The sequence below is a fragment of the Akebia trifoliata genome, chromosome 14, assembly GCF_017979445.1.
Source record: "Akebia trifoliata isolate Shusen 1 chromosome 14, ASM1797944v1, whole genome shotgun sequence".
Lineage (NCBI taxonomy): Eukaryota > Viridiplantae > Streptophyta > Magnoliopsida > Ranunculales > Lardizabalaceae > Akebia > Akebia trifoliata.
The window spans coordinates 4193351-4210532 of NC_141388.1; the positions used below are offsets into that span (position 1 = coordinate 4193351).

Sequence of the window (17182 nt, forward strand, 5' to 3'; positions counted from 1 at the left end):
TGAGAGAGTGATCAAGGAAGAAATCAAATGTTGGAGGTTATCGAATTATCACAATTGCTACTTAATTATTCATTTTGTTTCGAAATACCGCTTTGCATTTTCGAAGGGTGATTTCGATTTACACCTCTATGGTCTGCTTTATACTTGAAATACCCCCTTTGCATTTTCAAATTGGTGACATATGGATTTGACTTTGGTTAGGGATTATTAACAAGAAAATTTATAAAATGACAAAAATACTCTCATATACAATTTATTGCTGAAAACCCTTCACTTTTCTGAGAAAATCTAGCATCTTTGAGATGCCTTAATTGCTCTGGACACAGTTGGAAATGATGTCTAATATGGAAATTTACAAAAGCACCATTTTTATATAAAGTTTTATTTTGTTTGTCTTTTATAATTTATGTCAATTTTTAGAATGGCTAGTATTTAGGATTCAACTTGGTTGCAGGACCATCCTTACCAATCAATTATTGATTCTATTTCTTAATAAATCAACTATATTATTTCTCATGCAACAATACGTAACTATATTCCTCTAGTATGTGATATAGTCATAGGTAACTTGTCCTTTTTTTATTTCTATCTTTACTATTATAATGGGAGAAAGTTAATTAGGTATCGTTGAAACTAAAATTTGGAAGATCACAAATGCCTCGTGTTTACATTTAACTTTACTATTATCAAGATCATTTTTGTCAAAATGAATAAAATTACAAGCCCACAACCTTACAACCACATTAGTTAGTTGTTTAAATCACGAAAATATCTTTTTATTATTGTGTTATCTTCAAATTAGTGTTATTTGACATTAATTTAAAAAAAAAAAAAACTTATAATGTATTAAATGATAAAATTTGGCGAACTTGGATTATCAATTTAAAATTTTAAAAGTAATTTTATTCATGCATATATCCTAACTTTGTAATACATGTGCATTTGCACACACCACCTACTAATTATTATAATGAGAGAAGGGTGGGTATATTATTTATCAAAATCCGCGTTAAATATTTTGAAATTACAAAAGTGTCCTCGCATCTTACCTCTCTCTATATATAATGCAATTAAACTAGGGTTTCTTGAAAGAGTTCAATCTTTTCTATCCCCCTTTCGCATACTCACTCCTTCCATCGCAAATATCTTCTCCGAGGTGAAATAGACTACTAGGGTTCCTTTACCGATAAACTAGAATAGTAATAGAAAGTACTATCTACAAATCAGTATTTTTTTTTATCTCGGTCACAATTTACGGGCTTAAGTCTTCAAAAGGTAAGATATCTTTTCCATCTTTTTCTATTGTTTCTTGTCTATTAATTATCTAGAAACTTTGGATTTTTGTTTAAATCTGTTTGGAGATACCTTGTAAGATGTTGTTTGGATTTTCAATTTCTATTTTTCGTTAATCGTTATATTAGGGTTTTGTTTTGACTTTTTATATCAATCTTTATTTTAGGGTTTTTTTTTTTTTTTTTTGGGGGGGGGGGGGGGGAGGGGTCTAAAAAATCAAGGTTTATCATTATTGACAACCATATTTGAGTTTGCGGACTTTAAAAGGCAAAATATCTATTCCATCTTTGCTTATCTTCTTTGATTTTATGATCTCTTTGGCATGTGAACCATATTTGAGTTTAACTCGAAGGGGTTGACCTAGTGACAAGTCGAGCCTTGATAAGCTCCTCATGAAGTAATGAATTCATTGGGGGCACTCTTCAGGGTCAGGTTGACCCTCGACTCAACTAGTTGCACATAGGACTTTCTAAGGTGTGCGACCATGGGATTAGTCTCACCCAAAGGGTGGGATTACCCAAGATAAGAGAAAAAAAAGGTCATGTAATGGTTAGAATGATGTAAAACTTTAATACCACTTAGTGTCAACAACATAAATAACTTTCCATGTGGGGTTTACAATGTGAATCTTATTTCATTGCATAATTCCTATATAATCCTATTCATTGAGATAAAAATTCCATCAAAATAAAAAAAATTACAATCACTCAAAAAAATTACCTTTGAGAGATTAGTTAGGTAGTCCAATTCAACATGTACAACATTATCATGAATGCATGTTGTGGAGAGTTTTTTGGGCTTTCTACTCCTCGAGATGAAAATTATATTTTGGTTGTAGACTTGATCTGAAGAGCTTCCTCCTCTATTGGTGTTGACTTGGTTGACTTTTTCTAATGTTGGGTTTGATCCTAATCTTATGTCCTCCTCCTCTTTTAAGATGGTGGTCTAACTCTCCGCTACTCCTTTATGACTTCTAAGACAGTAGAAGGTGAGAAGGATGAGGCCCCGATGCAGTGCCTGCCAATAATCCTTTGATTATTTTGTTAGTAACGATGTAGATCAGAGAAATTGGTTGAAAAATGGAGAAGAAAATGTAAAATGGATTTTCATAGAGATTGATTCATTTGTAACAATATACCCCCCTCATCTTCATTTATGGAGATAGGCTTTTATAAGCAAAAATCATATGCATGTGTCACTAGGGGTGCAACTTAATTTGGTTCAAACCGAAAACTAAACCAAATTGTGAAATTTGGATTGGTTTGGTTTGGTTTAGATTGGTACCGATTCGGTTTTGGGTTTAAAAAATGAAGAACTGATGAATTCAGTTCGGTTATCGGTTCAGGCTTTATAAATAACCAAAAACCAAACCAATATTAATAATTTAAAATAAAATATTAGATTTCAATTTTATATTAGATTTTTAATTTTTACAAAAACCTAAAACTTTTTCATTTTTTCCCTTTACTCTCTCTCGTCTCTTGCAGTTAACGTGCGGCTGCAGGCTCAACTCTGGCGGCTGGCAGTCGATAGCCATCTCTCTCTCTCTCTCTCTCTCTCTCTCTCTCTCACACACACACACACACACACACACACACACACACTTCCTTCCTCTTCTGTAACTCCCCATCCGGATACTGAACAAACTTAGTCTGAGGCCCCATAGGATTGTAATCCCTCGACCTCGCAAATGATCTCCCAATCTTTGTAATATTTCCAGAAGCCTTATCGATCGCAATAACATCTCCACTCTGAACTTTCTCTTTCCCCAACGCCTCAATCATCTTCGCTCCAAGATCATAAACAACTTCCATTTCATTAGTCTTCAAAGTCAACTTCCTTGTCTTCAACGCAACCCCATAAATAGTTGGTCGATCAATCTAGATCTCCACGACTTCGCCTTCGATGATTTCAATCTCTTCCTTGATTCAAACACCTAAGGCTTGGCGAAAAGCTTGCATTAGGGCTTTGATTTTGGAAATTTTGAGAGAGAAGATCTTGCTGGCGCCTATTATGGCGAATGGGGTTTCTTGGCTAAGGGATTTGGCTATGCCCATGACAAACTTTTTATAGCTTTTTCGTTTGTTTTCTTCTAGCAGAAATTATCAGGTAAGTTGCCTGTCACTTTTGACAACCCATGGAACCGAACCGAAGCAAACCGAATTAAGGTCGGTTCGGTTCTGCACCAATTCGGTTCGGTTTTAGTCCCAATATAATGGAACCAACCTTGATCGGTTCGGTTATGATTTTGCTCAAAATCGAATCAACTCGAACCAAGTTGCACCCCTATGTGTCACCACACGACAAGTCTAGGTATCAAATAAGTTGGGTAGTTGGGTTAAACTCGAGTGCTTTGGGAGTTGGATCCATCACCTGTCAATAGAGATTTGAATATGATGTGCAGGTTATTAATGAAAAGTAGATAAGTGATGATTCTGATATGTGATGTCCCACCAATCTGATGAGCCTTGTTGTATTTTATTTAATGTAAACAAATATATTTGAATTTAGATATGTGCTAGGGATTAGATACAAGTTTAGGTTTTTGTTAGATATGAGTTAGGGATTAGGTACGTGATGTCCTTAGATGGGTCAAAGAGCCGGGGTTTGTCTTTTTTGCGAGGATAACTTCTTATTTCGAGGGTGATAAGTTTTGAGATTTTGTCACAAATGGGGGGGGGGGGGGGACTTGGTGAAGGGGAGAGCTCTGATTTCTTCTAAGTCTATCTTGATAGGTTACAGACTTTGAGTCCAAGCTAAGGTCTGACCGAACTTGGTTTCCTTTAAGATAATCATAGCTTATCGTCCTACACTCATCTAATTAAGGCCTTAATCATACTTTGTTTTTGGGTGATTTTCGGTTTGTACCGAACTTACGATCTACTTACATAGTTTAGGTTTAATTCCTTCATTGTTATTCCTCGACCCTACTAAGGTGATGAATTGTGTACCTTCAACTCTCATCTCGATCTGTAATTGCCTAATGACACCATTCTCAATACCTTTGTAAAAGTATTGGCCCTCTTATACCTTTGGTAGGATGTCTATGTTTTTAGTGCTTAGTTGGAATTGTGCTTCGTACTCTTTATGGCATGAATACAAATCATTGTTTTCTTCTTACTGTAAAGCACTTGGCTTAGGACGTATAGCTCGATACTTTCCTACTCACAAATTTCATTTTGAAACCTTGGCTTATGATTTTTAGCGGACTCCATTGTTTCTTTGTGATGTGTGTCCTTATCATGTTGCATGGCAAAAATGGTCTCCATACTTATAAATAATGTTCACATATCTATAAGATTGGAAATTTACAAATTTTTAAGTGTACACTAAATCAACTTCATTTTTTTTTTTCAATTGCATATGTAACTTCCAAATGGTGCCCCGTCACGCAAGATATAACCTACAAATTCAAATTTTAAAAGGTTGGTAAGATAAGTAGAGGCTAGTCACAAGTTTCCAACTTGATGAGTTTGAAATGCATCTAAGTCTAGCAAGTTAATGTTTGGAAAAAAACCAATAAGTTTAGTGAAAGACATAAAAAACACTTACAACTAGTGAATAGCTTGACCAAGGAGCATAGTTTTAAAAATCTTTCGAGACTGAGAGGACTCACCTGAGTCATCTTGATATTGTTTGTGAACAAGACATGACACCATAACCGAGGTTGACATTGTCTTCTTCTTTATCTTTTGTTTGGTTCACGCATCTAGGGAAGAAAAGTCTTATGAGATCAAAAGCAAGAATATAAGTAATGAAGGGAAAGGTGTTGTATAGGATGTCTTGTATTATTATCTGGGCTTGGGCTTTGAGAGGCAAAATTAAAGGGGACCTTCTGAAGCGTAGTGGACTTGGGCCAAATGATCGAGGCTCAAAGTCATCTAGGGTTTTTTTTTGGTGGTAAAGGGAGAACATTTTTCGTGATCTTGGTTTTACAAGAAATCTCTAGGATTATAACTTTAAAAAGAATATAATTTGATTAGATTTCGATATTATCTGTGGATGTAGGCCCACTGTCAAACCACATTCCTTGCATTTGTGTGTGATTCCTTTTTTTTTATTTTTACAACTTCAACTTTTAACAAAAACGAAGGTTAAATGTTTTAAATTAGCACGCATGTTCATATATTAGGGCTTCTAAACTCTTGTCCTGAATTATCAACGCTCACTTCTATCCGTATGAACTTCCAAATAATAGTAGCATCTTTTGATATACATTGAGAGTTATTTGCACATTCTCCTATAGTTAAATATCTCTTAGGAGAAGACAAAGTAATAAAGCAAACACCAAAATTGTCATTTTTTGGACCAATCATTTGGAGATTTCATTTCTATATTGAAAAAAAGAATATCAATCCATACAACTTTCAAAATGGTATTTTTTTCAAGTGTTTTAAAGTCAAGATTCGTGAAGGAATCTTTGCCAAGGCAACCCCCCGGGGATGATTCAGACTTCAGTGGAATTTGCCTATTCTCTTAACCAAAACCTCGAATATTAGCTATAATATCTGCATATCTTGAAAAAATTCTCCTTGACGAATACCATCACAAAGACTAGTAAAATATATGATTATCAGGAATGTGTATAACTTACATACTAGTTAGACTAGTCGATCCAACCCTTTTTTTTTAGAATCGATGAGAGAAATTTGAACTAGCAACCTTGAAGTTGCATTATAAATGTCAACCAATTGAACAATGGGTCCACGCTCGATAACCGAATAACACCACTAAATCATCGTCATCATATTGGCATATTGGCCCCAAATATTTTGTTAGGTAACAAATCCATTAGTTGGTCATGAATCTGATTTTCAAATTTGCTTTTAGATTTTGGTGATCAGAGCTACTAAATCATCCTCATTATATTGGCCCCAAATATTTTGTTAGGTTAATGAATCTATTAGTTGGTCATGAATATGATCATCAAATTTGCTTTTAGGTTATGATGATCAGATCTACGGCCCAGATACATGGATATACAAAAAATAGTATACGATCCATCATAACGTTAGAAAGTGTATTGTACTACGGTGGGTGGCCTTTCATTAGTACCAACCAAGTACATCGATAATGCTCTATCCACGTCAGAAGAAACCCTGTAGAGTGGAGTGATAATTGATCACAGCTGTCACGTGACAGTGCTGACAGATCAGCAATTAGTGGGGTCCACGAAAACCTATAAAGGAGTCTATCTTTTCGACTTCTCTTGTTTCTTCAAATTCGTGGCGACGTGTCATTTCCCACTCTCTCTCTCTTTCTCTCTCCCTCTCATTCGCTCCTACCGCGACCGCGAACCAAGGTAAGGGAATTGGGTTGTTCCCGCGGTGTGCGTTTCCGTAATCTTCTTGAAGAAGGAAAGCCCTAACCCTAATTTTCTCTTTGTCTCTCAATTTCTATTTGAATTTGAATGAAAGAAAGACTATTTTTCTTTTTCATCTTTCAAAACCCTAAAATTCAAATTGGAGATTCCAGATTATCCCGATTTGGATCTTTGATCCTCTGATGTTTCTTAGAGGCGCAGAAATCCAAGACTTCTTCTTGTCTGAGAGGATTTTTTGGATTCAATATTTGAAGGTGTTCAAGGTAAGTTGGATTTGGATTATCTCTCTTCTTCCCGTCTCCGTGTCTTTCTGTTCATTTTCAAATTTCCGGGCGTTTTCAGGATTTTTTTGGGATAAATTGTACCTTTTTAACCATTATCGATATCACTGTAGGTTTATTTAGGGTTTTCTTGCCAGTATGTTTTTTAGCTTGTGCTATCGATGCAGAGGAGATTACACTTTTTCCGTCTTTGGATCGACATAGTTCTGTTGGGGCAAAAAAATTTAGCCTAGAAGACGTTCTCCTCACACCTCTCCCTTCTTTCTTAAATTTTTTCTGGTTTTGATTTGTTTCTTTGTAAATTTTAATTCTAATACCTTCTTATTTTCAGTGAAGGTGCTTTTGGATGGATGAAAAAGCTGTTTGTTTAATGGTATTAAAGGATGTTGAGATGGAGAACAAGGACTCTTCCAGAACTGAATCGAAGCGTTCTCATGAATGGGTTGTAGATGCTACTGAAGCAGAGACTTTCCCAAACAAGAAGATAGTGAAAGAAACTTCAAATGATGAGTCAAACTCGGAGGTTCTGAATCCGAATGTTTCTCCACGGGAGAATGCTTCCAGCAGTCAAACTGTATCAAGCCAAAATCTTGATGGGTCACTGAGATCCGGTTGTGGTCAAATTGCATGTTCCAGTACCGGAAATTCAAGTTCAAAGATCATGGATAATGAGGAGCACTGTACAAATGATTTGTCTAGTCTTACTACAACGTCTAAAGTGATATTAGAATCGTCCAAACCTGTCAGTTCCTGTGGAGTCAGAAGAATAATATTCAAGTTCAGTAAGGGCCCTAATAGTGTATCAACTTCAAAAATTCACACAAAACCCGACATAAAGTCCTCAGAATTGGTAGGTTCAAGTGAAGATATGCCTGTGGGTACGCCTAAGAATAAGATGGAATTAAAGATGTCTAAGAAGGTTGTTCTAAATGGCTATCCTACAAATGTCAAAAAGTTGTTGTCAACTGGTATTCTTGAAGGAGTTCCTGTGAAATATATTAAAGGGGAGGTAAGTCTTGGTTGGTATATGTTTGTATCTATTTTGCACTTTGTCGTACTCTTTTGTTGACTTGTCTTGCATTTCCAATGCTTCTCAGACAGAAATGCTTCATGGAGTTATAAATGGTTGCGGATATTTGTGCGGATGTACAATATGCAATTTCTCAAAAGTGAGTAAGTCGTTCATGGTAATGAGTTCAGTTCCTCTGCCCTGTTCATTGGCTTACTGATTGATCTCATGGTTTATGCAGGTGCTTAATGCTTTCGAGTTTGAAAAGCATGCTGGTTGCAAAACAAAACATCCAAATAATCAAGTATTTTTGGCTAATGGGAAGTCAATTTATAGCATAGTCCAAGAGCTAAAAATTACGCCGCTCAGCTTGTTGGATGAAGTGATTCAAGATGTGGTTGGTCGATCAGTCAATGAGAAATCCTACCTACTTTGGAAAGGTAATATGGATTTTTTTTCTCCGTCTCGCCCTTTCAAAAAGGCTCAAAATTTTAGCTGGTATTTTGTGTTCGTGATGAGCACACATATGTTCTGTTGACATGATACCATCTGTGTGGCCACCTATGCATTGTGCTGGTCCATCTCTTGGATGGGTCATAATGAAAGAGAATGAAGGCTGCTTATTAACCACACAAGGAATAAAAAATGTGCAAAAATTGCATACACCTTTTGTTTTATTTATGTGGGTACCGGTTTCACTATGAACGTTGTTTCTGGTCATGACATTCTTTTTTTTCCTTGCAGAATCACTTCAAACAAACAACTTTCAACAAATTGAAGGAATGGGTGAAAAAGGCAAACCATCAGTGAAGCTTCTTGACTTCCCTTACTCAATCCAAAGGTATGGCCATTGTTGATTTTCTGCTTCAGATATCATGATTTATCTTGAAAGTTTTTTCCTTTCATATTTCTCTTAAGCAGTGACATATAACTTGTGCATCGTAGCATTCTTCTTGTTTCATGTGTTCTTAATGAAGAAAATAGTAGTTAAATGCCGACTATAGTTATTTTTTTTAATGAAAAGTGTAAAGATTTGGTCTATTGAAAATGATAGAGATGAAATGCTCTACATGCTGGTCTGTGTGGAAATTAGGTGCTTCGAGTTGAGACAATGGAGATCCGGTTTAGTTCTTTTTACACTTGAATAATAGATACCATATCAATCATGAATTACCTAGCTTTGTTATTCTAGAACTCCTTTAAAATGCTTCACCATTCTATGAGACATTTCTTAGCTCATGAATGTAATGGTTGTGGTCTATACAAGTTTTTATGTTGTTCCTTGTCCAAAATTGCAACAAACCACCTATTAGTATATTCTCTTAACGATTATCTTTGACCCCAAAGTAGTTATTGGCCCAAGGGTGAAGAACCTGGGAATACCCATTTAGCACGACAAACCAAAGGGAACACCCTTATGCTCAACTTATGGGGTCAGGACACACTGCTTAAATGACTGTTTGAGGAATCCCATTTGAAGTATGCATATTTGTCTCTCCAAAGGTGATTTTGTTTATTGAAATTGCAAGTTTTGGGAGACAAATCCTTTGTCCTCTGGCAATGAGTAGACAGATGACTAGCAGTAATTTCATGCTACTTGTATGCAATGTGAATGTTTGTAATTAGAATATTCCAGCTCTGTGGTACCAGATTCCTTCCTACTATATTTAACGGTGAACCACCATTAAGCGAATCAATTTGGTCAGAATTCGTACTGATTCATGGAATTACTGAACCCATACTATAACCAATCTGTGAACCCAACCATTCTGGTTTGCTGATGTCATTGACTTTTCTAAGCAAATCTTTCTAATGAAATAAATGAAGTTCTGTTCATGCATCCTGAAGTTTGTTTCAAATGTTAATTATATCATTAGTTCCTTGAAGTGATTTTTAGAACTTAAATTAGAGTTGCGATGAATATTGAAAAATTAAGCTCTTTGAGAGCTGCCATGTCTAAGAATTACAAGATTCGGTATCAGGAGCATTGTCCCTATTCAAAAGATTTATGTTAGATCATGACATTCTGAATCTTAGGATGTGGTTTATTTTTCTGATTAGTGATTCATTAACAACTTCATTATTCTTCTGGGATTACATGTTGAATTGTCAATCGATATTTTCTTTAAACATTCTTATTGTCTTGCAAATTTCAGCTCTCGTAGTAAGGAAGCTACGGTTTTCAGCCCTGGTCCTGATACAACTTCCTTAGTGCAAGAGGTTGCTGTCAAACAGAAGCCTTCATTGATGCAAGAGATATCCGGATCGAAGAAAGAATTGGCAAAGAAGTTCTCTCTCTCTCTCTCTCTCTATATATAGATATATATATATATATATATATATATATATATATATATATATATATATATAGGGGTTGGGTTCCGTTGGCTCAAGAAGTAACTTAGTACCCCGCCGTGTAAGCACAACATCCAATGGTTAAGATTTTTGGCATATACCGATAATACATATCCCTATGATCCTTATCTCGAGGATGATTCCCAAATGTAGGATTTTGTGTTTACTCGGTGAAGATTGTGTGTTATTTCTTGAGCCACCATAACCCACCCATACATGAACACACTTGATGGTTCTGAATTTTATCTGGAACATTCAAGTGGCTTCATTTATGACTTCTATCTGGGACACCTTATTGATTATGATGTGATGTATTTATATGTTATATAGGAAAACAACACCAAATCAATTTTGCAGACCAAACTCTCACGGCAGGGGTAAGAAAAGGTATGGATTCTATTGTTTAATTATGGATACTTTTTTTTCTTTTTTAATAATCACGTTCTTGTTTTGTTGCGCCTTCTAGCTTTGTTTGAAGCCCATTCTTCAACTATTTGATACATTCTTTTGACAGGGATAATGATTTGCATCAATTGCTCTTCATGCCAAATGGACTCCCGGATGGAGCTGAGTTGGCTTATTATTCGAAGGGCCAGGTTGTTTGATTGATACTTAACATTGTTGAGTGATTGCTGCTCTGGCTACTTACTTTCAAAATTTAGTAACAACATGTTATTTGTTTTCCACAGAAGTTACTTGAGGGCTATAAGAAAGGAAATGGTGTATTATGTAGTTGCTGTCGTGAAAAGATTAGCCCCTCACAATTTGAAGCTCACGCAGGATGGGCTACTAGGCGTCAACCGTGAGTAGTCTCTGAATTAGATGTAATCTTATAGAGTAAGTAAGTGCTTCATCTCCAATTAAGAACTTCTGTATTCTTGCAGCTATCGTCATATATATACTTCTAATGGAGTGTCACTACACGATCTATCAATTTGTCTGGCAAATGGTCAAAGTCTTGCTGCAAGTGATGGTGATGATATGTGTACCTTATGTGGAGAGGGAGGGAACCTAATTCTTTGTGACGGATGTCCTCGAGCATTCCATACAGGTGTGGATTTTTCTTTGAAATGAGTGTACCTTCCCTGCATTTTGTATGTATGCTTGAGTTAATGTGAATTGTTCCATTTGGTGTATTATGGTTTGAAGTTGTCGTTCTACATTTCTTGTTTATTGTTCAAACTGACAAATTCATCATTTGTTTGGTCCTTTTTTCTTTTCTTTTCATTTTTTTGAAGTTCTTATAAATATCATCAAATGCTTCAGTTAGCGATGATGTTAGGCTTGATAACTCTCTGATTGACACATATTTTATGCTGATCTGATCTGATATTTGTTTTTCATGGTTACCTCCACTTCTCTTTTTATGGCATTTGCAGATTGTTTGGAATTACAATGCATTCCTGAAGGTGAGTGGTACTGTCCAGACTGCAAAGATAAAATCGGGCTTGGCGGAAAGGCAGCTTCCACTGAGTCATGCGGTGGTGTGAGACCAATTACGATAAGACTAACTAGAGTTGTCAATGCTCCGGCAACCGAAATCGGTGGTTGTGTTGTTTGCAGGTGGGCCACATTAGTTATCTTATCTATGAATTTATACTTTGATTGTCTGTGGTCTTCTGGCTTCGTCATGGTTTTGATGAGATCCACTTAGGAGATCAGCTTCTTGTTAATCATCGGACAATTTTGCAAATCCTAGTATAATCATCATCGATATATTTTAATCCATGTTACAAGATTTGACACATTTTTATGCCTGTTGTCAATTTGAGCAACACTCTATCATGGCTTGGGATAGCAATCCAAGCCTATAATTGACGGGGGTGGATATGTTAGGGATATCTTCATGTTATCCTGAAAGGTTTTCTTTTGGATATCTAGCTTGTATGTCTCATATCAACTAGGATGATTTTTCCCCCAATATTAATCACCCTGAATCATAGTTGAATTTGTTCTACAATCATACATCATAGTCTAAAAAATATCCGCTTCATCTGTTTGTATTTATTCAAACTGACATGGTTTTCTTTGTTGTTTTCTTAGAGCCCATGACTTTAGTGTATCGAAGTTTGATGAGCGAACGGTTATTCTCTGTGACCAAGTAGGCTTTCAGCTATTTCTTTTTGTTGTTAAGGTTTATCTTGTAATCATTTACCATTGGAAATTTGGAATCTTACTCCTTTTCTTGTTCAGTGTGAGAAGGAGTATCATGTTGGCTGTTTGAGGGATCGTGGATTATGTGATTTGAAAGTAAGTCCAAAGGCATTACTATTGTTATTTTTTATTTTGATAGACATTCTTAACATTGACAAATTAATGTTCATTATGGCACATTTTAACATTGAGCCGATAACTCATCACAGGAATTACCTAAGGGCAAGTGGTTTTGTTGCGAGGACTGCATTAAGATCCATGATGCTTTACAGGACACAATTTTTAGTGGGGCAAAGGTGATTCCTGCTTCACTTTCAAATACATTAAACAGGAAGCTTCTTGAGGAAGGCCAAGCTGATGAAGTTGGAGATGATGTACAATGGCGACTTTTAAGTGGGAAAATGGAGTCACCAGAACATCGATTATTGCTTTCCAAAGCTGCTGCAATTTTTCGAGTAAGTGTCTGCTCATACTATGGCCTTCTTATACCATATAAGCCTTCCTGTCTTATTTTGAGCTATTATATATTTGTTCAACTAAATAAATAAATAAATTTCATCCCATCGGTTTAATACTTATCTTTGTGGATTCTTCATCCTCGCTGCTGTCCCAACAGTTTATTAGAGCCGATTGAGATGATATTTCATTGTTTCACAAAAATAACTGGTGCTTAGAAATCTTCATGAAGCTAGTTGGAAGGATTATTGTAACAGATCTTGTATAATCACAAGAAAAATTAATTAGATCTTACATGTTTATTACTGTGAATTGACTGTCACGGCCTATCATACCACTCCTTGGACTTGGACAATTGCACATGCACCGGGGGGGGGGGGGGATGTAGTTTGTCTGAATCAACTCTATCGACCTGGGCCATGCAAAGATGAGTCAAGTGCTGCTTTTTGGTCTGTGATCCCCAACAAAATATCAGAATGGGCTTATTTTTAACTCGCAAAAACTTTTTATAACATGTGAATCACCTTCAGCCATTGACTGATCTCCATGTGGTCTCTATGAACGCGTGACTCTAGACGTCAATTTTCCGTATGTTTTTTGGTCCAACATCTAGGCAATCTCTCGCCTAGTCAGGTCCCCAAAAAGCCCTGGCCAACCCCTGGCTAGACACTTATTGACAGGCCCCATTGTATATGCACTGAATTGCAAGGTGGTAAAATGTCCACCTAGGCTTTTGATGCAATATAAGATGGTCTGTTCCACACACAAGTAAACTCAATAGCTTAAGCTTAAATAGCTCCAAATAGGTTATTACCAACCAATTTATCTCATTTATCTATATTTTTAAACTTTATCTATTACATTTTGAAGCCCTTTCTATTTTAATATTTTAGGCTTCATAACATCATTTTCAAGTTCTTTTCTATTTATTTTCTTTGGCGAATTTCTTAACACCGCAGACCTGGGTGCAATACCTGCCTCCGCCCTCTTTCCACTCGAAAAAATGAACATTGCTTTTTTTGTTTTTTTGCATCCATTTATTTCTTTTTTCTTTAATTCAGTGCTTATTTTACCTGACGTGCATGCATGCGGAAATATTTCCTAAGCTTTTAGACTATATTTATTGAATCTAGTGGGCATGCTGATTGCTGTGCATGTACTTTTTTTTAGCTTTATTGTCTTGTTTAATATACATTATTGTCTTTCTTCCCAGGACTGTTTTGAACCAATAGTTGAAAGGTCAGGTCGTGATCTAATACCTGCCATGGTCTATGGGTAAGTTGATCATGTAATGTGTTCATTTAAAATTTTGTTTACTCCAAATATATGCTCTGCTTTCGATTGTTGGCATGGTAAAATTTCTGATGGTAGTTGAAATGCTTGCTTCCAAATTATTTTTATAAGCTGAATAGTGCTATATCCTCGCAATATCAACAATTGCAAAATGTGTCGGTCTACGAAAAGTAATGTTTACACAAAGAAGTCTAGTTTAGGGCTTGGACCCATAGCTCAGTTGGTTGAAAAATTGCTATACAGTTTTGAGGTTGTGGGTTCAAGTCCAGCTTACCTGTCAATACAAAAAATACTAGTTAATATTTGAAGGGACTTCACTTGAACAAGAAATAGAAACCTGTTTATGTAAGACTTTTAAAACCTGTGTTTTCTTGGGTGTATGTGGTCGTCATGCAGAGTTGCATGTTACTGACATCTTGTGTCCTTGTTTGTTGAATATTTTGCAGGCGAAATATAGCTGGACAAGATTTTGGAGGGATGTATTGTGCAGTTTTAAGTGTAAAGTAAGTTCTCTGACAAAAAAAAAAATGTATAATTTTTGTATTTTTCGTCCTATACTTTAGCTCTATGAATTCCATCTAATGATTTGTCTAACCTCGGTATTTTTATACAGGTCAGTTGTAGTGTCAGCTGGAATTCTTAGGATTTTTGGTCGGGAGTCTGCCGAACTTCCTCTGGTAGCTACAACTAAAGAAAACCAAGGAAAGGTAAGCCTTTCATGTTTAATAGGATGTGCATTGATGTTGCACTGTAACCTATTTCATTTGCCAAATATATTTATTTAGGTGTTCTTCTGTCTGTGTGACAATGTTCCATAAAAATTTCAAAATTTTCATGCCTGGTCTCGTAGATTAACCAAACTAGTTGTTTTCACACCAAGTTGTGGTTGAAATCAGAGAAGCTATAGATTTCTACCAAGTCTGACTTAGTCATTACGTTCCTATAGTTCCAAATCTCTGCCGGACTTATTCAATTATCTCCAGTATTCTTTTCTTTTTCTGTTTTGTTGTCTTTGTTTTTGCGCTTTTTCATTTTAATCAATATCCAAAGCTCTTTTGGGATATTAGGTAATAAACTATTGACCTATCTGTCATTATTATCATCATCATCCTAACAAGTCCTGCATCTTGGTTTTCTTATTTTTAAAACTAATATTTTATTTTTTTAGGGTTATTTCCGAGTGTTGTTCTCGTGCATCGAGAGGCTCTTGTGCTGCTTGAATGTTGAGAACCTTGTCCTTCCTGCTGCTGAAGAGGCTGAATCCATCTGGACAAACAAATTTGGCTTTAGAAAGATGACTGAGGATAGAGTAATTTCATTCTCTTTGTTATTTGGATTTTGAACTATAAACTCAAACATGTGAAATTTGGTAATTTTATTACATTTCGTTATATGTTAACAGTGAAATCTCTGTTATGTCCACAGTTGCAGATGTATTCAAAGGAGATTCAGTTTATGTTTTTCAAGGGGACTTCAATGCTAGAGAAAGCAGTGCCGCGGAACACTAACACTGTTCCTGCTTTACTCTCATCTTTAGATTAGTTACAACAAAGAAATTGAAAATTTCTTTTTTATAGATTCACATTCTTTTTTGTCTATGTTTGCTGCTATTTTGTTCCATAATAGGCAGCAGCAAATCATTGGTTGTGCTCTTTCTTGGTGGATAGATTGATCCATATATGTACTTGAAATTGGAAAAAAATGCCCCCACACCCCCAAAAGCCTACAAATATGTACAGTGAGCAGGCATTGCATGCAGACATTTTATCATGCATGTATACTATACATAAACATGATTTCATATGCTTTAGTGTTTGAGCAGTTACATGTATTATTTCTTTCCAATGACCCCCCATGATATTTGGCCCTTTTTCTTGTATTTATATGCTTAAATTTATTATTTTTTACTAAATGTTGAGTAAGAGCTGATTCAGGGAATTCAGCACACTCGTTAAATCGCCTTGACAATTGGTGTCCCACGTAAATCGTCGATAATGGCCGATGCTTCAGAAGATCTTAGTCTTTATATAATTTCTTTGGATCTTGATTATTACTCCCATTCCTCTAGTACTGCTGCACGTAGAAAATTACTAAACTATGTAATCAAGAGCTCAACGATGTTCCTTGAGCAATGTATTGAAGGAACAATGAATTGAAACATAACGGCCCACGCAAAAGGGATGGATAGGAAATTTATCCCTATAACCGTAGCAACTGTGGGTCTTGTACTTTTGTTGTTTTATTAGTTTATGAAATTCGGGTTGAAGTTTAGAAATCACGATTTAAAAAGAAAAAAAACTTCAAATGCAAGGAAAATAGCAAGCACAACCTGTTTCTTTTGTTTAATTTAATGCCCGTGAGTTCAACACCCACAAATGCTCCCACATGTACTTTTAATCGTATTACAATTCTTACAATTACCTTAATTAAATTTTAGAAAATTATTAAAATAACATTTTTTATTTAAAATTATGAAAAGGCCCTTACAAAATAAATGTTTGTTTCCACATACCACCTAGGCACCTACTAGTGGAGGTACAAGTACAAAGTTGATATATCTTTTCTTTGATGATACAATAGTGACAATTATTATTTCAAAAACCTCATCCCACATCGATACCTCTCAATTTTATTTTTTTTTTTTTTTTTAATTATACTCAAATATACAAAAGATGTTGAACAGACGACTAATGGAAGAACGCATGATCCCGACCATTAGACTGTGAAACCTATTGGTTGGGATTCATACATATCTCGAGAAATTGCTAATTAATAAAGCAAGCTGCTATTGGCAACTCAATTTTTACTTATATATTATCTCAATTTCTTAAATTATTTCACACCTTAATTAAAGACATTACAAAAATTTGGTTCAAGTTATTATCTCAACACTAGGGGTGCAATTTGGTCTGGTTCAAACCGTGAACCGAACCAAATCGATAGTTTTGGGGTGGTTTGGTTTGATTTGAAATAAGTTGCAGTTCGGTTCCGGATTACGAAAATGGAGAATCGATCAAT

At 35.6% G+C, this 17182-nt stretch overlaps 1 protein-coding gene across 3 annotated transcripts; it reads left to right on the forward strand.

Moving 5' to 3' along the window:
• Window positions 1-1128: 1128 nt before the first annotated feature.
• On the forward strand, window positions 1129-16009 carry LOC147385644 (uncharacterized). Of its 3 annotated transcripts, XM_086423363.1 has the most exons (20): window positions 6513-6879; window positions 7011-7135; window positions 7229-7906; window positions 7995-8066; window positions 8148-8346; window positions 8651-8747; window positions 10063-10194; window positions 10592-10648; window positions 10776-10857; window positions 10951-11063; window positions 11146-11312; window positions 11641-11824; window positions 12305-12362; window positions 12455-12511; window positions 12625-12870; window positions 14085-14146; window positions 14611-14667; window positions 14778-14871; window positions 15333-15473; window positions 15590-16009. In XM_086423363.1, the coding sequence occupies exons 3-20, from the start codon at window positions 7244-7246 to the stop codon at window positions 15704-15706; spliced, it is 2598 nt and encodes an 865-aa protein (XP_086279489.1). In that variant the 5' UTR covers window positions 6513-6879; window positions 7011-7135; window positions 7229-7243; the 3' UTR covers window positions 15707-16009. The 3 variants fall into 3 exon arrangements, with proteins under 3 accessions (XP_086279490.1, XP_086279489.1, XP_086279488.1); XM_086423364.1 differs by lacking the exons at window positions 6513-6879; window positions 7011-7135 and adding an exon at window positions 1129-1275; XM_086423362.1 differs by lacking the exon at window positions 7011-7135.
• The last annotated feature ends 1173 nt before the right edge of the window (window positions 16010-17182 follow it).

What these genes read in the sequence shown, in the direction of transcription:
- LOC147385644 (XM_086423364.1), top strand. Translation starts at nt 7,244, where the DNA reads ATGGATGAAAAAGCTGTTTGTTTAATGGTATTAAAGGATGTTGAGATG. An exon ending in TGAAATATATTAAAGGGGAG is followed by an intron (nt 7,907 to 7,994) that starts GTAAGTCTTGGT and finishes AATGCTTCTCAG; the next exon opens with ACAGAAATGCTTCATGGAGT. An exon ending in GAAAGATGACTGAGGATAGA is followed by an intron (nt 15,474 to 15,589) that starts GTAATTTCATTC and finishes TTATGTCCACAG; the next exon opens with TTGCAGATGTATTCAAAGGA.